Below are 25,002 nucleotides of genomic sequence, written 5' to 3'. Positions count from 1 at the left end.
CCCCCATTTGTTATTCTTGCCCTGGGCTCTTCCAGTGTCAAAGGTGGGCTTGCTCCTGGGGAGTCAGTTTTTTAACCACACCAAATATGCGCAGTTCTTTAAAGCCTTGTCTTTCTCAAACATCAGTTATATTACAAAGGCTATGCTGTATGTCTATATACCTGAGGGTCTCCTTGCACTTTTAGAGCATGCTTTAAAAGGTTGAAAGGTAATACTCTGGAAGTACTAGCCAATACAAGTTGAAAAGTGAAAAAAATGAGAGATGCTCTACAGAAATGAGGGAAAAAGTTCATATCCTTTTCATATTATATGAATCTATATTTGAAAACCCAAAAGAATCAACTAAGAGCTATTTTTAAATGATAGGAAACTATGGTAAAGAAGATAGTTATAAAATCAATTTTTCAAAAATTGGTAGTTTTTCCATATGTAAACAGTACTTAAATAAACCACAAAATGAAAAAAAAAGCTTCATTTACAATAGTTAATAAAATAAAACATTCGTGAATAGACTTTAAAGAACAATATAAGATATTTATCTGGAAAGTTTAAAGAAAACTCTAAGGAAAGACTATTTAGGGACATCATTAATAAATACATACATTCCTTAGTTATAGAAGTTTTGATTGTAAAGCTGTCAATTCTCAGCAAATTAACATATCGATTCAATGCAATAGCACTCTAAGTGAAAACAGGATTTTTTTTTTTTTTGGAACTTGCTAAAATAATGCCAAAGTTCATCTTGAAAATATACGTGTGAAAATAGCCAGAAATTATATTACCAGATATTAAAATTAAATTTATAGCTTCGGATTTAAATGTTTGGTCCTTGTTCTAGAAGAGAGGACAAAGAAAAAGAATCAGAAATTGACCCAAGTACTTATGAATGTTTTACTGTACATTAAGGCTGGAGTTTTAAATCAGCAGAATCAACCAGAAAACTGTTTCACTAACCAACGGCCTTAGGACAGACACCCAGCTAGCTATTTGGGGAAATAAGTAAAATGAGTTGACTACCTCATTCTTTATATCAAACTTAAACTCTGGATAAAGCAAAGATAATGATGTAAAAATGAAATCCGTAAAGCCCTAGAATAGAGCAAGAGATCATTTTTTAAAATAAGTTTAAATAGAGAAAAATGTATCTAACTATGTCACAAAGATCAGAATTCAGAAAGCAGATCGATAAAGTTGGCAAAACCCTTTAAAATTTACTGCGTAGCAGAAAGAAAAAAAAATACCATACCAATGTTAAGTGACAAACTAAGAATTAATTTGCAATACATGTAGCAAACAAATGGCTAATCTCCTTAATAAACAAAGAGGCCCTGTAAATAAAATGCTTAGAAGATCAAGAACCTAATAGTAAAATTAGCAAAGGAACTGAACTGACCAGTCATGAAAAAGAAATACGCATGCAAATAATTGTTTGAGAAAATGCTAATCCCTACTCATCATTTTTAAAAATCAAGAGGACCTGAGTTGCCCAGTATTCACCATCATGGGGGCAAAGGTTTAAAATTTGATAAGATTTTGCGTTGGTGGGAAAATCGGCATTCTTGTACAACATTTTTGGGAGTGTAACTTGGTGCAACTTACGTGGAGGTCAATTGGTCAATTTCCATCAAAAGAGAAAGTGAATGAATTCCAACCCTCTGAGTGAGCAGAGTAAAGCCCCATGACTAATGACAGTCTTTAGCCACTGGAATTGTGAAGCCAAATTTTTGTCATCTGGTACTGGAACAAAGAGGTAAGAACCTTTTTGTTTAGTCTAATCATTTTGAAGCCTTATTTCTTTTTTTTTTTTTTCCCAACAAGAGAGAGAACAAAATGGCAAGAGGCAACCATACCACAGTGACAGAATTTGTCCTTATGGGATTCACAGAGCGTCCTGAGCTGCAGCTTCCCCTTTTTGTGGTATTCCTGGTAATTTATCTCATCACCCTGGTAGGAAACCTTGGCATGATCCTACTCATCAAGGTGGATCCAAGGCTCCACACCCCCATGTACTATTTCCTTAGCCACCTGGCTTTCATCGATGTTTGCTACTCATCTTCCATTGGGCCCAAGATGCTACAAAATTTATTGGCAAAGAAAAAAACCATTTCCTTTTCAGGCTGTTTTGCCCAGCTGTACTTCTCCAGTGCTTTTGCCACTACTGAATGCTTCCTCTTGGCCACAATGGCCTATGACCGCTACATGGCTATCTGCAACCCCCTGATTTACCCAGTCGTTATGACTCAGCAGGTCTGCAAGGAGTTGGTGATAGGCGTCTATACCTACGGCTTCCTGAACTCTGTACTACAAACAGTTCTGACTTTTCAGTTGTCTTTCTGCGACTCCAATATCATCCACCATTTCTACTGCGCTGACCCTCCTCTCCTTGCCCTCTCCTGCTCTGACACCCACACCAAAGAGAAGCAGCTCTTGATCTTCTCTGCAGTGAATCTCAGTGGATCCTTCCTGACTGTCCTCATCTCTTACATTTGCATCCTCCTTTCCATTATAAAAATTCAGTCTTCTGAAGGCAAGTGCAAAGCCTTTTCCACCTGTGCCTCCCACCTCACTGTGGTCATCGTCTTCTATGGAACGCTGTTTTTCATGTACATGCAGCAACCCAAAGCAGGGAATTCATGGAAGTACAACAAAGTAGTCTCTGTGTTTTATAGTCTTGTCATTCCCCTGCTCAACCCCCTGATCTATACCCTGAGGAACACAGAAGTAAAGGACACCCTGAAAAAGATGCTAGAAGGCAAAAAGCCATAGTGAGTGAGTTGTCATAAGGTAGCATTGGGGAAGTGTGATACTCTGACATAGTATAACCAACATGATGGAAATTTAGCAGCCTATTCCCATTCGGTCAATCCAATTTGCATGTTTTTAAGAGCAAAAGTACTGGACCACTTGCTTGATGTCGTAATATTGAATCCAACCAATTATCATGGACTAATCAGAATTGATTTACAAGCTATACTGTTAACACCTACTTCTTTTGTATGTTGAATGTGAAGTGACTTATTACCAATTACATAATAATATGAGTTCTAAAATTTAAAGGATCCTAAGAAGCAATATTCTGGGTAAAACTATAAATTAATGAACCTAAGTACAAAATCCATACATGAATATCTATAGTGTTAGAAATATTTTCCAGCTTAAAACACTCTGTTTTGTAGCAAATCACTTGTTAGTCTTAAATATATTTCTTCATAATGTATTACTATAGATCGTGGTTAAGTTTCAAGACCAGGTTGCAAGAAGCTTATTTATTCTAAATGTAGTTGAAATACTACATGCTTACAATGAACAATAGAAATAATAGTATTATAGTAAGAATAAGTGGAGAGGAGAACAGAAAAACCATGAATCAGTGAAATATGGGGAAACTGGGGGAATATGGGGAAATCAGTGAAATTGTTTGTTTAATTAGAAGAGATAAGGTTTGGGGCATCTGGGTGGCTCAGTCATTAAGCATCAGGCTTCAGCTCAGGTCATGATCTCATGGTGTGTGAGTTAGAGCCCTGCATCAGGCTCTGTGCTGACTTCCCAGAGCCTACTTCAGATCCTCTGTCTCCTTCTCTGTCTGCCCTCCCCCCACCCGACCCCCTGCCGCTTATGCTAGAATATGTGCACTTACACACTCACTCTCTCTCTCTCAAAGATAGATAAACTTGAAAAAAAAAAAAAAGAAGAAGAGATAAGGTTTAGGCTACTTTCAGAGATGCTATAAGTGGTCATTTATTCAACATCTAGGGCTTAATTTTTCTAGTCTCTGGAAACCACAGCTACAGTGATTTTACAGGGCAGAGGAGGGAGTCCTACCTGAGTTCAAGAAAGGGAAAGAGAGAGAGTCTCCTAAGGTACCAGGCCAGAGTATGCATGTTTCTGAGAAATAAAATTATTGTCTTAAATAATTTGAATAATCTAGAGAAATACTTTAGTTTTGCAACATTTTCCATGTTCTTTATTTCTGTTTTTGCAGATCTGAAGTCCAATTTCCTTAGAGTTGAAACTATAAATCTACAGGTTCTTGCTGTTGTTGGGGATAGGCACAAGAAAAATCTCTTTTAATTTTTTCTTATTTAAGCAAGGATATGAGCATTCTATGGTTTTTCCAAGTCTCAGTTTTAATATTTCATCCAAAAAAATTCTTAAGATGTACAAATCTTCCATAAACCATTAGATTTTCTCCCTAAATTGTTTTCAAATGTGATTATTGTTTTGATTTTTTAAAAAGTAGCTAAGACCAGGGGCGCCTGGGTGGCTCAGTTGGTTAAGCGTTCGACTTTGGCTCAGGTCATGATCTGAGTTTGTGGGTTTGAGTCCTGTGTCGAGCCCTGCATCCAGCCCCACATCTAGAACCACGTTGGTCTCTGTGCTGTCAGCTCAGAGTCTGGAGCCTGTTTCGGATTCAGATTCTGTGTCTCCCTCTCTTTCTGCCCCTCCCCTGCTCATGCTCTGTGTCTATATCAAAAATAAAAATAAACATTAAAAAAATTTTTTTAAGTAACTAAGATCATATATTGTCAATCAATTACATAGAAATTTTAAATTAATCAAGAAACTAAGAGGTTCCTATTGTCCCCAGATTAACACTTCAGATAATGTGATGTGATCTTTTGCTTTATTGCTGCTTTTGATCTGGTAATTTAGAGAAAAAAAAAAACAGTTAAATGTTTATAGCTTCTTTTATTTAGCTCAGAAAGCCTTTCTGAGACCTCCATTGCAAGCTGTATTCCTGAACACTTGGGAATGGGGTTAAAAAGAAAGATATTACAGGATTAAAGAACAAAGGGAGGAAAGATATGAAGCAAGCCTAGGAGAGCTTGCACAGGTAATGAACAAGAAAGGAGCAAGCAAAGTGGATAGGATCACACTGAAGGATAATTTGAGACAGATTATTGAACCATAAGCTCCTTGAGACTAAACATTATTTCTTCACTTTGCACCCCAACACCTACCACAGTTCCTGGCACAGAACAGAAACACCATATCTGTTTGCTCTACCGAAATGAACTCTTCCATACTTATTCCTGATTCTGGTGGATGGGAGGACATGGTGCCTAGTAATGGCCCTGTGGTTGGGAAGCAACAGAGAAAAGGAAGTTACAGCAGTCATGACAGGAACACCGTTTTTTAATGTCCCCCCAAGGAGGCTACATCTTTAAGGCAGAAAGATGTATGAATGCAACACATCCTGGCCAGTGAAAAAGATGCATCCAGGAAGTTGGTCTGTTGGGAAGATGGCAATAGCTAGAGCTGACAATGGACAGTGACAGGCAAGGGACCATTACAATAGGAAGAGGTTGCTTTTAGGTGAAGAAAATGAGCAGGTACCAACACTCAAATGAGAAAATTATGTTTCCTATAAAAAATCATACCCATTTCTTAAATATTTTTAGAACTAGTTTCATGTCAGTTTAGTTTAGAAACCAAAAAAATAGTAAGTAGATATCATGTTTTAACACATGTCTCTTGGTGAATGTATTGTGCTCATGTTTTTAAAGGAATATTTGGTCTAAGAGTAAATTTCATCAGTTCTTTGGCTCTTTTTAGAGAAAATTGAAGAAAACCCATCAAAATTGCTTTCTCCATAATGCCTTCCCAGCTGTTGAATTTCTGGACTTTGTTCAAAGTGCTTCCTTGATTTTCTGTAAAACAAAGTAGAAAATTAATAATAATATATTCATAGTGGGGCACCTAGGTGGCTCGTTCGGTTAAGCATCCAACTTTGGCTCAAGTCGTGATCTTGCAGTTTGTGAGTTCAAGCCCTGCATCAGGCTCTGTGCTGACAGCTTAGACCCTGGAGCCTGCTTTGGATCCTGTGTCTCCCTCTCTTTCTGCCCCTCCCTGCTCACTGTCTGTCTGTCTGTCTGTCAAAAGTAAACATTAAAAAAAATTTTAATAATAATATATTCATAGGTTATGAAGGATATGAATCTATGTTTTCACAAATTTCCTGAAGACCTATAAAACAAAGAGTTGATTATGAAGAAGAGTTGATTATTAGCTGAATTTGAGATACTATTTTCTATTTCCTTTCTCATTGGGGCTCCTTACTCTTATAAGTTTATCTCCCTGATTTGGGCCTTATGGTAAGAAAAGTCTCAGATGCAGAATTCTCTAATCAATTAGTGACATTAAAAAATATATATAGCACATTATACACATGTGTAGTATTAACATGACAATATTTAAGCCATATAAGAAACCAATACGATCTTTGTTCACTTATAAAGTGAACCTATTTCAATCAATACTCATAATAATTATGCTAATTTTTCAGCCCAAAATAAATAACTCAATATGTAATGTTGCCAAAATAAAAATGTTTTATCTTCATTGGATTTTCAGAGTCCAACATTTCATTAAAAGTGAAAATAAAACTTCTCTCGCTCATAAATAAAATGGAAATCTGTTTTCCTCATGGTAATCCTAAAAAGGTATTAGTTGCCAATGTTTACCATATAGACAACTTCCATTAGTAATTGTAATATGTTACCGAAACATTGGACACCTACATATGTGTCTATAAATTTATACTGATTCGCATATAAATGCTGAATTTTTAATAGCTTAATTTTAGATGTCTTATTTATCCTCATTTACTACGCTAGTAATTTGTCATACTTAGAAACATACCAAGAGGATTTTTTTTATGATGTTGATCATGAAAAAGGAAATATGAGAAGGCAAATACTATTCATTTTCTTTTGTATTATTTGATGTATAGTAAGTATTTCAAAAACTTAGAATTTTAAAATCTCAAATGTGTGCCCCCAAATCTTCAACTCTGCCCTGGATGTGCAATTCCAACATTCTTTGGAGAGCAAGGTGAGACAGGAAAATGTTAATTCAGTGCTTCAGAGTGGCTTCTGCCTACAATTAAGTGGCACATCCACCAGAGAGATAGGGAACCACGAATGTCAGAACTTGGGGACTTTAGGCTCCTGGGAAGGTGACAGATTTAGCCTATTCCTCCAAGCTCTTTTCTTGCTGTAAAAATACAAATGTTCTAAAAATAACTAGAACTTCCATCTCTGGTGATACAATGCAAATTGCAGTGAGGAAATGATAATCTTTTGTTTTAAAAATCGAATAATTACCTCATGGCACCTGGGTGGCTCAACCAGTTAAGCCTCTGACTCTTGGTTTCCGCTCAGGTCATGATCTCACAGTTAGTGAGTTCCAGCCCCGCTATGGGCTCTGCACTGACAGCACAGAGCCTGCTTGGGATTCTCTCTCTCTCTGTCTGTCTGTCTGTCTGTCTCTCTCTCTCTGCTCCTCCCCTGCTCATTTTTATGTTCTCTCTCTCATAAATAAATAAGTAAACTTTTAAAAATTAAATAAAAGTCAAATAATTATCTCTCTCACCATTGCAACAGCTTACCTGTCCTAACAGACACTTCCCAGATGGTTTTATTCTGTGTCCTGAAAGAGAATGTTTTATTCTTACAAGCTCACTTTCTTTGCTTGGGTGTGTTGACCACTCTGGCACCTGGACACCTAACAACTTGCGGCATCTTTCCCTCTTTACAGGAAGTCCTGTTTCTGACCACATGGGACATGGTATGAGGAGAAGGGATAGGGCAAGGGGCCAGCCAGGCTTGCACTCTCAAGCCCATGTCTGACTCAACTCTGCATGAACACAGGCTTCTCATACTTGGGCAAGACTAGGAGGACTCCTAGGTTAATCTCTGGATTTCCCACAGGTTTTTATTCCATTCTTAGTGTCTTTCCTAGTAGACTCATTTTTAACTCTCCTTATCATATCATTTCCTATTTCATCTGAAGGCTGATATCATAAATAGTATGTTTTCCTTATCATCTGCTCACCAAAACTAGGGAGAAGCCTACCTAAAAAGTCTTTCATAAGTGGAGTTGAAATTAATGGTAAAATTAATATAGCCATAGAGGAGCAACTTGAAAAGAAATTCTGATTAATGCTATTTATATTGAGAGGAGTGATTTTTATAAAAAATGTTAAAGTATCTTTCACAAACGTTGGGCTATCTTTCCTTCTTATATTTACCACAAATCACAAGTATGTCCTAAAGTGTCCATAGACACAGAAGAACACTATACACATTTATCTAAGAGTACAACGTTCTCTGTTTTCATTGATTATGTAGTAAAACATGATCCGTTAAGCTTTTATATCCTGGCCTATTCGTGTTCCCAGGACATTAAATTGTTACATTTATCAAAAGGAGGCTCTGTCTGTGTGGCCACTTCGCTAAATTTATAACAGACTTCGGATCATATCTGTAAATTCACATTTGGGATATGTAACGGATGCCTGCATGCCAAACAAGCAAAATAAACCATGCTGAGGCCTGAAAAAAATGTATGGTCTGGGAGCTGAAGATTTGCTATTGAAAAAAAAAAGTGGCCTCAAAAGGCAGAGTTTCAAGGATGGCAGCATGTTGGTGGGGTAATAGAGAGTGGGGATAGAACACAAGGTCCTCATGAGTCCTAGTTCTGCTCTGAACCATGGTATCAGTCAAGTGCGTTGGTCCATCCTAGTCTTAGCTTTCATCTAGAAAATGGGGAAATCATCCCTTGCAAGGTCATCATGGGTTAAAATAGTAGAGGTATGCTAAAGTATATTTGAAACATTTAAAAGTATAAAGCATTTAGGGGTGCCTGGGTGGCTCAGTCGGTTAAGTGTCCGACTTGAGCTCAGGTCATGACCTCACAGTCTGTGAGTTGGAGCCCCATGTCAGCAGCACAGAGCCTGGAGCCTGCTTTGGATTCTGTGTCTCCCTCTCTCTCTGCCCCTCTGCTGCTCATGCTCTGTCTCTCTGTGTCTCAAAAATAAAAATAAAAACATTTTAAAAGTATAAAGCATTTATTTTTAATAACCGGATTCTACTACTTCTGACTAGTGTTCAACTTCAAGGATCTCTGATTTGAAGCAAGAATTTGGAAAATCCTTGCCTGTAATGTTTCAATGAAGTATGGAAGTTTGTGTATGTCTCCAATGATTGATTTTCTTTATTTCATCTGCTTGATTGGAAAACTTAGTACAGCCCATTTCCAATTTCCAGGAGCCTCAGTCCTAATGTCTTTTCACAAGTCAGTGACCTGGAACATGGACACACTGTCCATGGAAACATAGTTGCATGTGGGAGCAGACCATGAAAGTCTTCTTCATTCATATAAATCTCCACAGACATTTCTTTGACCCTGAACGACTCAGCTCACACATGTTCCCATAGAACAAAGGTCTGACATTCCAAATCAGGCCACTGGAAACTTCACTTCTACTTGTTACAGCTACTGTTGTGGAAGGCAGGGTTCTCATGCCCATGAACGTGGCTACCCTGAGCTTCTCTGGCTGTACCCCAGCCTGTGAAAGAGCAACTAGGAGTGAGCTGTGGGGTGGAGGCCAGACTGTGTGGTGGAGCAGTGTTGGGGCTCTTGCTCACTTTCTCCTGCTCCTTTTCCTCAACCTCTGCTTGCACTGGCCGTAGACTTGGAGGAAGTTTAGGGGAGATAACCCCAGAGTGCCAGTCCTGCAGAAGCCTCTTCCCTTCTGTCTCCTCTCCAGTGTTATCTACCTTCCATATGGACTTCCAGGATGGGATTTCCACCTCCTCTCACACCAGGAGGAGGGTGACTAGGGACATGAGATGTGAGGCTCTAAGGCTGGGCAGGAGGGGAGGGAGGAGGATGAGGGAGGACTAGGGAGTAGCTGATGCGCCATTTCTCAGACTCCATGGTGCCCCTGGCTATTGCTTTACTTCTCTGAGGAAGAAAGCAAAATCTTTCAAGTGCCAATGAACCATCCAGGAAATTGCAGCATTGCCTATGAAATACAGGAGAGGCTCAATAAAATTCATCTGAATCTTAGTTTAATTTACTTTCTCTCCCTCACCCTCTCCCTGGCTCGCTCTCTCTCTCTGTCATCATCATCATCATCATCATCATCATCATCACCATCACATAGATGCCCCATGGGGACCACAAGCTCAAAATCTTAATGATCAAATAATCATCATCTTCTATTTCACAACCAACTCCTGCTTTTCACAGTTTTATGCATGACACTTTTCTGGTTCAAAAAAAGCTATTGTTACTCTTTAGCTCTCCTTATTATCTTCACATTTCAAGGAGAAGAGAAGATTTATCCATTATTAATCTATGCATTCATAATCCCCATCCTTTCATTCCTATTACCGCCCTTATCATAACTTCATATCTGAACCTCCCTGTGTCTTTTCTTCTAATTGCCCACCTCAAAGATCCTCAGCAGATTCACAGATGTGTGAGTATAGTCAGTGATAATATCAGCATTTCAGACCAGCGGGGAAATGATGGATTTATCAGTAAGTTAGAACAAATGATGCCATACATATACTTTTTTATCTTATGCCTTATATCAAAATAAATTCAATATCAATATGATTTTAATGTAGTAAATGTAACTTTGAAAATACTGGAATAAAACAATAGATGAATATTTGCTAGTCTGGAAATAGGAAAAGCCTTTCTAAAAAAAAAAAACTAAGGTCACAAATTGTAAATAAAAGTGTTACAGTTTTGGTGAAATCAAAATTTTAAATTTCTATTCCAATAATTGGTAAACACAAACATCAAGTTGGAAAATATTTAATGTATATATAGCAGAATTAATATAGACAAATCAGGTAAATCAATACAGTATAATGAGAGGATATGAGCAGACAACTCAAAAAACAAGAAATATAAATAGCCTAAAATATGCAAAAATTGCTCAATCTCATTAGTATTCAAGGAAATACAAAATTAACACAATAATGATATCACTTGTCACCTGTCAGATTGGCAAAGATATTAAAGAATATTAATAACTGGGTGATAGTATAGGAAAGAGCCATGTTTCTAGTCTACTTTTGGGAGTGTAAATTGGTATAAAATTTCCAGAGGCCAATTTGACATTATTTACCAAAAGCCTTAAATACCTCTTTGATCCAGCAACTTCCTATATGAGATTTTATTTGATGAAAATACACCAAGAAATGTACAAATATCTATGCATTTTGTAAGTTGCTATAATAATGTTTATAACAGTAAAACATCAGTAGCAATAAAAAGGTAAATCAATGAAGGATTTGCTAAATAAATTAAGGAATAGTGATACAATAGTATATATAATAATGTATCCATTAAAAATGTGGGTATAGTTTATTTTCATGAAAATGCTCATGGTTTATGTATAAAGGCTTTCCAATTATGCACATGACATCATTTTATTTTTAAAAATTATGTGAAATATATAGAGATATACAAATTGCTAGCAATGGTGGGTATTGGTCATTTCCAGGTGCTTTTTACTGGCTGTTTAGAAATAAAAAAATAAGAATTCGTATATAGTCTTAAACCCTTAGCCAAGATTCTATCCTACATTTTTAACTCCAAATTACCTTTCTAATACCCAATTTCAAGCCCAGAGTCAGGGAGCCAAGTTAAAGGATGCTACCACAGTCTAGATACATAGTGAGTAAGGATAGCAGGAAAAGGGGGAAATTAGACAAGGAGGAGTTAAAGGTGATGCTGGAGTTTCAGATCTGTCTGAGAGGGAGGCCCTTGGCCCAAAGAGGAGATGGTTTAGCTGGAAGATGCTGGGTATTTAGACACTCAACACAGAACCTTGAACATAGTGGTGATTGAATGTTTCTTTAATGGATGAACGTGGTTCCGTATGATCCTTATTATAGTTTGATGTATCAGTACTCTATTGGCAATATTCTCTGGAGATTCCAAGAAGAGACTGATCAAGGCAGTTCAAAACAATAAAGAAAACATTGCAATCAGAATCGGATCTCTTTTACCCAGTCATCTCAGCCTTTCTTCTATCTGGGGGTTCTGCCCTGGGACTGCAATGCCACTTTTCCAGAGAGGTCTTCCCTGACTTCCAGGTTCAAGAAAAAGAAGGAAGTCCAGTCCTCCTGTTCTCACTTGTCTAGTTGTCAGAATTCAGCTGGTGCCTAGGAAAGCACAAATCTCTGCCCTTCTCATCTGGACTTGTCACTGACATATTTCGTTTCCTTATTGTGTGCTGGACTTAACTAACATAGAGAATGCACCAAGGAGTCTGCTCAGAATGCCCAGGGTATCAGCCCCAAAGAGGTGGGCCCTTCTCAGGGGTCTAACCCCCCCCCCCCCCCCGCACTTACCTTGCATTGGGCTCTCAGGCGGCGCTGAGCACTCTGCTTGCAAGGGTCTGTCTCCCTTCATCATCACAATAGCAGATGTAACTAAAACAAAGTTGGAGAAGCAAAGTGACACATCCTGGATCACAGAGCATGCATTTGATGGAGGTCAGATTCCAATGTGGGGAGAAGAAATCTAGCAGTGTGGCAGGCATGTTATTGGAATGGTGGTTGGGTATAACCCAAAAGTAAAGGGTGGTGCTGGTTTTGGACCCCATACTGCTTTCCGGGAGCGTGGTAGTGGGCTGTGACCTATTGTTCTTGCCTGGTGGGACTGACCTGCTTCCCCACGGCTCAGGTGGGAGAACCCAGTGCTGAGAACACAGGAAAGCTGAGGCCCGGCTGGCCTGGCCAGAGACTGTTCTTGGTGGTTACCCTAGCACAGCATAGCTTTCCATACACAGTCCGCCCTCTGCTCCAGAAGTGTTCTTTTGTCCCAAGTGTTCTCAGGGACCAAAATATAATAAGGAGTTATTATATTCTGCAGGTTTTTTGAAGGCTTTACCTCCTCTCTTCCAAAGAACACTCACTTCAGGCTACTTATGGTAAGAGGTGGGTCTCCTCTTATGGGTCGTTCTGGTAAATCATTGGCCTCAGAGGAGATGTCTGAGCCCTATATTTCTTTATACTCTCATTTTCTCAATATTCTTAAGCTACAGGATCAAATTACTGGCATGATTCAAAAAGCATGAGAGTGGACCCAATTTTTTTGACAATTTAAATCCCATTTAAACCTCCCAGTTTTGTAATGAAAATCAAATTTTGAGATGTGATATATGAGCATCTAACCATTGCTAACACTCTGGACTAAGAATAAAAGAAAAGAAAGGAACAGCCTCTAAAACCTTACAAACCTTTGCTTGATTAGTAGAGCAGCAACACATAATTCATAAGCCCCTGCAAGAAAAAAAAAAAAACCCATAACTAAGAAGAAACATTTTAATTAAGAGCCTTTAAAGCATTGTTTAAAAAATGTTCCAAGTTATGATAACTTAAAAACTTTGCAGAATTCAAGCATATTGTAATAAAAATATTTTAAAATATTGATTTAAAATTCAAGTTGAGCTTAACTGTCAGATATATTACACATTCTTTCTGATGAATTCAAATCTAACTTTTTAATCTTCTTTAAGCCAGATATAGTGCCTATGGGCTGTATAATTTTAAATTCACTTTTCAAAAAAGATCTGAGGCATTGCAGCTAGCAGCCACGTACATGCATGTCCTTGCTACCTTGAATGTCTGGTCTCCAGGTTCATACTGTGGTATAAATGGGGGGAGTCTGTCAAGTCTGAGTTTTAAATAACTTGAGAAAATTGGTTCTTGCAACTTTCCCCCGGGATTTAATACTAATCCTGCTATTGAGAAAATTATGAGGATATTATTAGGAAAGTTACAGCACTTGGACCCTCTTGAAAAGGAGCTGGTCTTTGTAGCCTTTGTTTAGCCAACTGAGCTACCCAGGCGCCCCTGGTCTTTGTAGCCTTTGTAAACTCTACATCAAGTCACATGTTATTTCTGCTTTTGGTAAGTGGTTTTATTTGTATGCCTTTCTTAGTTATAAAAGCAGTAACAGTCTAAAAGAACCCAGTAGAAATAATACGAAAACAAAAGATTGAGCAGGCCAGAAGAAAACTGTCCACTCTCTCCTCCACAGGCTTCCTCCACTGCACCCACCACTTATGTTGCAATGGTCATTGACATGCCTATGGCTCCCACCAGACTGTGAGCTCCTTGAGGACAGGAAATGCATCATAATCTCATGTGGATGCTCAGTTTCTCTCATTTTTGTTGATGTTTACATCATCCTCCATTCATATCCTATGGTCCTGGTCCTTAATGAATAGTACACAGGATTGTTCATACTTCAGAACAGTGTGCCATTTAAAAGGAGAATGTATCAGCAAAGGAAGAAAAAAGGTTTTCAGAGGCACCAATAATAGTACCATCTAAAAATTATCTATGGCCCAGTCACTTGAGTGTCTGACTCTTGATTTTGGCTTGGGTCATGATCTCAGAGTCAGTGTGGACCCTGCTTGAAATTCCCTCTCCCTCTCCTCCTCCCCCTCCCCCTCTCTCCCCCCACCTCTACCCATCTCACCTGCTTGCTTTCTCTCTCTCCAAACAAACAAAACAACAACAACAACAACAACAACAACAACACATCAAACATCTATGGGAGAGGAGCCCTGTGGATCCAACCCTAATATCTGGTCCTCCTGATTTAGAGAATGGATGCATCAAGACACCAGGACCTCTAGCCATTTAATGGCTACATCATAGCAGAACTCCCCTACTCTGATTCCAGCCTTAGGGGAGAGGAAGTTTTCCAGGTTACTTGAACTTAGATTTCAAATTTTCCTTCTTGTAATTAAGTAAAGTGGCATCTGACCATATATCCATAAGCCTTTTGTGAGCTTTATTAGAGTGACTCAGAATCCACAAATCAGATCAACTCTGGGACAAAGGGACAGTTCCTATGCAAGGATGATAGTTCATTTACAAGTCGGCGCCTTTTGGATGACACACCTACCTCCAAAACCATTCTCTCTCATATGTCCTCAGCCCCAGGCTCAGTGCTGAGTGGATAGGCTGAATTGGACATGATCCCACACCGCAAGAGTCTCACAAGTGAAAAGTGGAAGAAATATGTCCTGTGTGCTATGGTAGAAGACTGTATGGGCACAGTGGGAGCAAAAGAAAACCATTTGTTCTATCTGGGTGTAGGAGAGGAGCCATCTACATTTTGGGAGAAAGGTGTGTTTTCCATAAACACCCTCCAGGAATAGGACAAGATTCATTAGAAGGCAATCAGGAGGAGGCACTAACTAAAGAAAACATAGGGAGCCACTGAAAATACCAGGAAACCTTGAGGTTCACTGATTTTATTGATCAAATAATGGTTTTACAAGACTGATAGAATGTGAATGTTTCAACCTCAGAAAGCATTTAGAGGGTTTATGTATAGTAAATACACTTCTGGAGTCTCTAAATGCCTTTAAATCTTGGAGCACCTTTTTTTATTACGTGAATGGAGGACCCAGAAAAGTAAGAATGTAGAATTCTTTTCCGTAATGAGGAATAATGCCACAACATTTGGCCAGGCGTGGCGCCAGGAGTCAACAGCCCATTGGCCAGAATTAGGGATGGTATTACTGGGATTACGTAGTGGTTAAAGGCTCTAGAATCAGGTGGCCTGAGTTTGAATTTTGGGTCCACCAGTCATGTAATCTCTGTGTTTCAGCTTCATAAAATGAGGTCAACAATAGTACCAACTGCATAGGTGTCCTGGGGATTAAATGAGAGAACAGGTGTAAAGCACAGAAGAACCTGGCACATGGTAAGCCCTCAGTAAATGCCCACTTTACACAGAAGGGTGGCTGCTGGCCTCTGTAGTCTTGCAGATTACAGAACACAAGACAAAGCTACTTAATGCATAGCCTTCTTGCCTTATCACCCACTGGGTCGCTCAGTGGGTTAAGCGTCCCACTTTGGCTCAGGTCATGATCTCACAGTTTGTGGGTTCGAGCCCTACATTGGGCTCTGCACTAATAGTGCAGAGTCTGCTTGAGATTCTTTCTCTTCCTTCTCTCTGCCCCTCCCCTGCTCATGCTTTCTCTCTCTCTCAAACAAATAAACTTAAAAAAAAAAAAAAAAAGAAATGAAATGAAAGGTCGGGGGGACTGGCATGAAGGAAAGGACAACAGTGTAAGTGAAAAACAAAAAGAAAGAAAAATCAAAAAAAAGAGGAAATCAAAGAGCCAGAGGGAAATATCAAGATGGAGTGGAAAGGGGAGAAATGGACCCAAACATATCCTGAGAGGAGCTAAAAGTGACAGGGAAAGAGCTGTATGGTCAGTGGGGCTCCAGAAATACCTCAGTCTTCACCACACCCATGGCCTCAGTTACTCTGCATCCCTTTCTTGTCTGTATTGCTTGAAGTTCTACTTCATATTGGAATAGTTACCTGTGTTTGCTGGAAAATACTTGAAAATATCAGAAAGTATTTTAAATGATATAAGTGACCTATAATCTCATCTTCCCAGAATGAGCATTGTAATAATATTGATTATTGAATAATTCTTTCCATTTTTTCTTACAATGTGTCAATAACATGAATTTTTTTATTTAATTTTTTATTTTTTAAAATTTACATCCAAATTAGTTAGCATATAGTGAAACAATGATTTCAGGAGTAGATTCCTTAATACCCCTTACCCATTTAGCCCATCCCCCCTCCCACAACCGCTCCAGCAACCCTCAGTTTGTTCTCCATATTTATGAGTCTCTTCTGTTTTGTCCCCCTCCCTGTTTTTACATTATTTTTGTTTCCTTTCCCTTATGTTCATCTGTTTTGTCTCTTAAAGTCCTCATATGAGTGAACTCATATGATTTTTGTCTCTCTTTGACTAATTTCACCTAGCATAATACCCTCCATTTCCATCCACGTAGTTGCAAATGGCAAGATTTCATTCTTTTTGATTGCCGAGTAATACTCCATTGTGTGTGTGTGTGTGTGTGTGTGTGTGTGTGTGTGTGTGTGTAAGATATACATCTTCTTTATCCATTCATCCATCGATGGATGGACATTTGGGCTCTTTCCATACTTTGGCTATTGTTGATAGTGCTGCTGTAAACATGGGGGTGCATGTGTCTCTTTGAAACAGCACACCTGTATCCCTTGGATAAATGCCTAGTAGTGCAATTACTGGGTCGTAGGGTAGTTCTATTTTTAGTTTTTTGAGGAACCTCCATACTGTTTTCCAGAGTGGCTGCACCAGCTTGCATTCCCACCAACAATGCAAAAGAGATCCTCTTTCTCCGCATCCTCACCAACATCTGTTGTTGCCTGAGTTGTTAATGTTAGCCATTCTGACAGGTGTAAGGTGGTATCTCATTGTGGTTTTGATTTGTATTTCCCTGATGATGAATGATGTTGAGCATTTTTTCATGTGTCGGTTGGCCATCTGGATGTCTTCCTTGGAGAAGTGTCTATTCATGTCTTTTGCCCATTTCTTCACAGGATTATTTGTTTTTTGGGTGTTGAGGTTGATAAGTTCTTTATAGATTTTGGATACTAACCCTTTATCTGATATGTCATTTGCAAATATCTTCTCCCATTCTGCCAGTTGCCTTTTAGTTTTGCTGATGGTTTCCTTTGCTGTGCAGAAGCTTTTTATTTTGATGAGGTCCCAGTAGTTCATTTTTGCTTTTCTTTCCCTTGCCTCCGGAGACGTGTTGAGTAAGAAATTGCTGCAAGCAAGATCAAAGAGGTTTTTGCCTGCTTTCTCCTTGAGGATTTTGATGGCTTCCTGTCTTACATTGAGGTCTTTCATCCATTTTGAGTTTATTTTTGTGTATAGTGTAAGAAAGTGGTCCAGGTTCATTCTTCTGCATGTCGCTGTCCAATTTTCCCAGCACCACTTGCTGCAGAGACTGTCTTTATTCCATTCGATATTCTTTCCTGCTTTGTCAAAGATTAGTTGGCCATATGTTTGTGGGTACATTTCTGGGTTCTCTATTCTGTTCCATTGATCTGAGTGTCTGTTCTTGTGCCAGTACCATACTGTCTTGATGATTACAGCTTTGTAGTATAGCTTGAAGTCTGGGATTGTGATGCCTCCTGCTTTGGTTTTCTTTTTCAAGATTGCTTTGGCTATTTGGGGTCTTTTCTGGTTCCATACAAATTTTGGGATTATTTGTTCTAGCTCTGTGAAGAATGCTGGTGTTACTTTGATAGGGATTGCATTGAATATGTAGATTGCTTTGGGTAGTATCGACATTTTAACAATATTTGTTCTTCCTATCCAGGAGGATGGAATCTTTTTCCATTTTTTTGTGTCTTCTTCAATTTCTTTCACAAGCTTTCTATAGTTTTCAGCGTATAGATTTTGCACCTCTTTGGTTAGATCTATTCCTAGTTATTTTATGGTTTTTGGTGCAACTGTAAATGGGATCGATTCCTTGATTTCTCTTTCTGTCGCTTCATTGTTGGTGTATAGGAATGCAACCGATTTTTGTGCAATTGATTTTATATCCTGCAACTTTGCTGAATTCATGAATCAATTCTAGCAGTTTTTTGGTGGAATCTTTTGGGTTTTCCATATAGAGTATCATGTCATCTGTGAAGAGTGAAACTTTGACCTCCTCCTGTCTGATTTGGATGCCTTTTATTTCTTTGTGTTGTCTGATTGCAGAGGCTAAGACTTCCAATACTATGTTGAATAACAGTGGCGAGAGTGGACATCACTGTCTTGTTCCTGACCTTAGGGGGAAAGCTCTCAGTTTTTCCCCATTGAGGATGATACTAGTTTTGGGTCGTTCATATATGGCTTTTATGATCTCGAGGTATGATCCTTCTATCCCTACTTTCTTGAGGGTTTTTATCAAGAAAGGATGCTGTATTTTGTCAAATGCTTTTTTGCATCTATTGAGAGGATCATATGGTTCTTGTCCTTTCTTTTATTGATGTGACGAATCACGTTAATTGTTTTGTGGATATTGAACCAGCCCTGCATCCCAGGTATAAATCCCGCTTGGTCGTGGTGAATAATTTTTTTTAATGTATTGTTGGATCTGGTTGGCTAATATCTTGTTGAGGAATTTGCATCCATGTTCATCAGGGAAATTGGTCTATAGTTCTCCTTTTTAGTGTGGTCTCTGTCTGGTTTTGGAATCAAGGTAATGCTGGCTTCATAGAAAGAGTTTGGAAGTTTTCCTTCTATTTCAATTTTTTGGAACAGTTTCAAGAGAATAAGTGTTAACTCTTCCTTAAATGTTTGGTAGAATTCCCTTGGAAAGCCATCTGGCCCTGGACTCTTGTGTTTTGGCAGATTTTTTATTACTAATTCAATTTCCTTACTGGTTATGGGTCTGTTCAAATTTTCTATTTCTTCCTGTTTGAGTTTTGGTAGTGTATATGGTTCTAGGAATTTGTCCATTTCTTCCAGATTACCCATTTTATTGGCATGTAATTGCTCATAATGTTCTCTTATTATTATTTTTATTTCTGCAGTGTTGGTTGTGATCTCTCCTCTTTCATTCTTGATTTTAATTATTTGGGTCCTTTCCTTTTTCTTCTTGATCAAACTGGCTAGTGGTTTATAAATTTTGTTAATTCTTTCAAAGAACCAGCTTCTGGTTCATTGATCTGTTCTACTGGTTTTTTTGGTTTCAATAGCATTAATTTCTGCTCTAATCTTTATTATTTCCTGTCTTCTGCTGGTGTTGGGTTTTATTTGCTGTTCTTTTTCCAGCTCCTTAAGGCATAAGGTTAGGTTGTGTATCTGGGATCTTTCTTCCTTCTTTAGGAATGCCTGGATTGCTATATACTTTCCTCTTATGACTGCCTTTGCTGTGTCCCAGAGGTTTTGGGTTGTGGTGTTATCATTTTCATTGACTTCCATATACTTTTTAGTTTCCTCTTTAACTGCTTGGTTTGCCCATTCATTCTTTAGCAGGATGTTCTTCAGTCTCCAAGTATTTGTTACCTTTCCAAATTTTTTCTTGTGGTTGATTTTGAGTTTCATAGCATTGTGGTCTGAAAATATGCACAGTATGATCTCGATCTTTTTGTACTTACTTAGGGCTGATTTGTGTCCCAGTATATGGTCTATTCTGGAGAACGTTCCATGTGCACTGGAGAAGAATGTATATTCTGCTGCTTTAGGATGAAATGTTCTGAATATATCTGTTAAGTCCACCTGGTCCAGTGTGTGATTTAAAGCCATTGTTTCCTTGTTGATTTTTTTGATTAGATGATCTGTCCATTGTTGTGAGTGGGGTATTGAAGTCTCCTAATATTATGGTATTACTACCAATGAGTTTCTTTATGTTTGTGATTAATTAATTAATATATTTGGGTGCTTCACATTTGGTGCATAAATGTTTACAATGTTAGGTCTTCTTGGTGGATAGACCCCTTGATTATGACATAATGCCCTTCTGCATCTCTTGATACAGTCTTTATTTTAAAGTCTAGATTGTCTGATGTAAGTATGGCTACTCCAGATTTCTTTTGTTGACCATTAGTATGATAGATGGTTCTCCATCCCCTTACTTTCAATCTGAAGGTGTCTTTAGGTTTAAAGTGGGTCTCTTGTAAACAGCATATAGATGGATCTTGTTTTCTTATCCATTCTGTTACCCTATGTCTCTTGATTGGAGCATTGAATCCATTGGCATTTAGAGTGAGTACTGAAAGATACAAATTTATTGCCATTATGATGCTTGTAGAGTTAGAGTTTCTGGTGATGTTTGCTGGTCCTTTCTAATCTTTGTTGCTTTTGTTTATATAAATATATATATGTATATATATACAATATATATATAATTATATATATACATTATATTATATAATATATATACATTATATATTATATATACATAATATTATATATATTATATTACATATATAATAATATACTAATATATACAAATATATAAAAATATAATATATATAATATAATATAATATATATAATATAATATATAATATATATAATATAATATATAAATATAATATATATTATATTACATATATACATATACATAGATCTGTATACATATATATATTACATATATATTACATATATATATTATATATAATATATATATGTAATTTTTTTCATTTTTTCTCCCTTCAGAGAGTCCCCCTTAAAATTTCTTGCAGGGCAGGTTTAGTGGTCACAAACTCCTTTAATTTTTATTTGTCTGGGAAACTTTTTATTCTATTTTGAATGACAGCCTTGCTGGTTAAAGAATTCTTGGCTGCATATTTTTCTGATTCAGCACACTGAATATATCCTGCCACTCCTTTATGGCCTGCCAAGTTTCTGTGGATAGGTCTGCTGCAAACCTGATTTGTCTTCCCTTGTAGGTTAGGGACTTTTTTTCCCTTGCTGCTTTCATGATTCTCTCCTTGCCTGAGTATTTTGTGAATTTGACTATGATATGCCTTGTTGATGGTCGGTTTTTCTTTAATCTAATGGGGGTACTCTGTGCTTCCTAGATTTTGATGTCTGTGTCTTTCCCCATGTTAGGAAAGTTCTCTGCTATGATTGGCTCACGTAACCCTTCTACCGCTATTTCTCTCTCTTCCTCTTCTGGGACCCCTATGATTCTGATGTTGTTCCTTTTTAATGACTCACTGATTTTCTAATTCTTAAATTGTGCTCTTTTGCCTTAATCTCCCTCTTTTTTTCTGCTTCGTTATTCTGTATAAGTTTGTCCTCTATATCCCTGATTCTCTGTTCTGCCTCGTCCATCCTTGCCGCCGCTGCATCCATCTGTGATTGCAGCTCAGTTATAGCATTTTTAATTTCATTCTGGCTATTTTTTACTTCTTTTATCTCTGCAGAAAGGGATTCTAATCTATTTTCAACTCCAGCTAGTATTCTTATTATCGTGATTCTAAATTCCGGTTCAGATATCTTGCTTGTATCTGTGTTGGTTAAATCCCTGGCTGTCCTTTCCTCGTGCTCTTTCTTTTGGGGTGAATTACTTTTCTTTGTCATTTTGAAGGGAGAAAAGGAATTAATGAGGTAGAAAAACTGAAATTAAAAAAAATAAAATTAAAAAATATTAAAATTAAAAATTAAAAACACACACACACAAATCGAATAAATTATGCTAGGTCCTAGGTGTGTTTTGGTCTGGGTGTTGAAAGTGGTTTGACAGATTGGAGAAAGGAAAAGGGGGGGAAGAAAAAAGAAATCATTTGAGAATTTGAAAAAATGCATACACCGAAGTAGACTAAAATGAGATGATGGGGATAAAATAGAATTTGAAAAAATATACCCAAAAGTAAAGAATATAGTAGAAAAAAATTAAAGAAAAATATTTTTAATAAAAACTAAAAATAAAAATGAATTTTTTCTTTTTCTGTATTAAAGAAAAAAGAAAAGAAACAAAAAAGAGAAAAAAGATTAAAAAAAATTTAAAAAAGTAAATTGTTTGAAAATTTGAAAAATTTAATACACTGTAGTAAACTAAAATAAAATGATGGAAGTAAAATAGAATTTGAAAAATTTACATAAAATCAAAAAATATAGTAATGAAAATTAAATAAGAATATTGTTAATAGAAGTTGAAAATAAAAATGAAGTTTTTCTCTTTCTGCATTCAAGAAAAAAATGACAAAGAGAAAAAAAGAAAAAGAAAGAAAAGAAAAAAAGGAAATTGTTTGAAAATTTGAAAAGGTGAATACACTGAAGTAGACTAAAATAAATTATGGAAGTAAAGTAGAATTTGAAAAAGTTTATACAAAATTTAAAAATATAGTAATAACAATTAAAGAAAGATATTTTTAATAAAAATTGAAAATAAAAATGAATTTTTTATCTTTCTGTATTCTAGAAAAAGGTAAGAATTGTAAAAGAGAAAAAGAAAAAAGAAAAAAAGAAAGAAAATTGAATAGATGGACCTGCTAACAGATTGAAGTAGGACTGAAATTACTTCATTTTCCCCTAGAAGTCAGTCTATGTAGCGCTTTATAGTCCATAAACTAAGCCAGTGGTGAGACTTGTGTTCTTGAAGAGCGAGGTTGGCCCAGTTGGGCAGGGCTCTCCACTAGATGGCGCTCTCCACTCTCCACTAGATGGCGCTGCTAGCCTACTGGGGTGGATTGTTGCCGCGCTCATAGGTGCATGTGCACATGCGCAGGAGCGGTGAAAATGGCACCACCCAGCTATCCAGTCTGTTCTCCCGGATCAGCAATTGCACACCCATCCTCTGTCTTCAGCTTTCATCCACTCCCCACTTCTTCACTCTCCATGACCAGGCCCCAGGCAGTACCTCTCTCCTAAGTTTTGTCTCAAGTTTTGTCCCAAGTTTTGTCCCAAGTTTTGTCACAAGTTTTCCCCGGTCCCTTACTTCCAAAGGACTACAGCTTTGACTTGTTCCTCCCCTCTGCAGGAGGGTCTCAGCGAGCAATGGCTGAATGGTCAATGGCTGAATATCAGCTGCACCCAGGAATGCCCACTGGGCCCTGTTGTTGCCAGTGCCCTGAGACTGTGGCCAGGTGCTAGCCCACCCCAGAAAGTGTTCGTGAGACAGTGTAGCAGCAGCACTTCAGGGATTATGGAAAATCACAACACACATCTGGCACCAGGCTTTACCCTTAACGACCTTGCCCCAGTACCAGTGAATGTGGCCACCCTCTGGGGTCTGCTGGGACCAAGTGGCTTCAGCAGCCTCTACCAAATGTCCTTCTAGCAGTGGAACCATTTTTCCCCATGTGGCCCGAGAACCTCCCGGACCCCACTCTGTTCCTGGGGATTTGCCCTTCTCACCAGAGCACCTCCAGGTATTGAGCTGTGGAGTTGCTTTGTGCTCCCCTTGTTTACAGTCTTAATGGAATTTAAATCCTCTCCTTTCTCCCTTTTTAGTTTAGTCTCTGTGGCTGTTTCCAATTTTCCACTTTCCCTCCAGCTGCTTTTGGGTAAGGGTGCTTTTCCCATATTCTCCCCCCCTCCCCCAGTCTCTGTCCTCTCTCCGCCCACAAAAACAGTTCCCTACCTTTCGTGACTTCTTGCTCCCCAAGTTCAGCTCTCCACGCCACGTACCTGCTGAATTCTGTGGTTCAGGTTGTGCAGATTGTTGTGTTAATCCTCCAATCAGTTTTCTAGGTATGTAGGATGGTTTAGTGTTGGTCTGGCTGTATTTCATGGACGCGAGACACTCAAAAAGCTTCCATGCTGTTCTGCCATCTTGGGTCCAAGCTCAATAACATGAATTTATCTTTCTGGTGCAGCATTAGATAAAACCAGCTGAAAGGATTCTCATCAAATTCCCATGGCATGTTTGGGATGTAACAGGGATGAAGCAGCTGTAACAGGATGACTGACCAGGGAAGGCCTCTCTGAAAAGGTGGCATTTGAAGAGAAGCCTGAAGGAAGTGATCATGAGAAGAGCTGAAGAAAGAGTTCTCCAAGCAGCAGGGGAACAGAAAGCGTGCAGGCTCAGAGGCAGAAGTGGGCTGGTATACTGGAGGAGCAACAGGATGTGTAGATATGGTTAAGTGGTGTTAGCAAGAAGGAGAGGGACAGGAAATGAGATAGAGACACAGCAGGAGGTCAGAGCATATAGGGACTCATAGGCTTGCTAATGATTCTGAGTGATCCAGGAAACCACTGGAAAGTTTTGAGCAAAGGGGTGTCCAGCATGTGGGTATGTGGGTGCCACTAATGACTCGGCTACTTGTTATACACTCATTCCCCCTCCTTTTACCACTGACCCACTTATTTTTCCATCGACTTTGCATATCTGTCACATATTTCATGATCTCTACTCCTTATCACCCTCCTTCTATTAATAATTTCTACATCTTTGTAATGATTGGTGGCCATGATGCCCCATGACTCCTTCTCTGTCTCCCGGGTTTAACTTCAGTTCCCAGGGCTGTCTGCCTCAGTTCATCTGGGTGCACTCATTTCATCAATCCAGGTTATAAGCCAGCCCATTGAAGGGATAACCGTGGTTCAAGCATCCACCAAATCCAACCCATTGTTCCAGGAAACAAGGTGAAGGAAGATTCACAAAAGGTTGTGTGGTCATCCTAAAGTAGAGCAGATCCCACAGAAACTTGTTCTGTCCACTTGATCTTGCTGCAACTACAGCCACTGGCCATGAGTGAATTCTCTGCTGTCCTACTGTTTACATTAGGAGCTTCAGATTCAGAGTCTGAAGGAAACGAGGATAAACGTCTCTGTGCTCTAACTGATTGGAGATTACAGAAACACCTGGCATTTTCTACCTCTGTAGTGCAAGGTGTATTCTTCCCACTGCAATGCAAAAGGCTAGGATTT

The 25,002-nt window shown here is 38.3% G+C and overlaps 1 protein-coding gene across 1 annotated transcript; it reads left to right on the top strand.

The window, feature by feature from the left end:
- The first annotated feature begins 1,824 nt into the window (after nucleotides 1-1,824).
- On the top strand, nucleotides 1,825-2,766 carry LOC132662449 (olfactory receptor 5M5-like). The gene has a single exon (XM_060607919.1). The coding sequence runs from the start codon at nucleotides 1,831-1,833 to the stop codon at nucleotides 2,764-2,766; it is 936 nt and encodes a 311-aa protein (XP_060463902.1). The 5' UTR covers nucleotides 1,825-1,830.
- Nucleotides 2,767-25,002: the final 22,236 nt, after the last annotated feature.

Source organism: Panthera onca, chromosome D1, assembly GCF_046562875.1.
Source record: "Panthera onca isolate mPanOnc1 chromosome D1, mPanOnc1 haplotype 2, whole genome shotgun sequence".
In the NCBI taxonomy this organism is placed as follows: domain Eukaryota; kingdom Metazoa; phylum Chordata; class Mammalia; order Carnivora; family Felidae; genus Panthera; species Panthera onca.
This window is presented reverse-complemented; position numbering and strand designations above follow the sequence as displayed.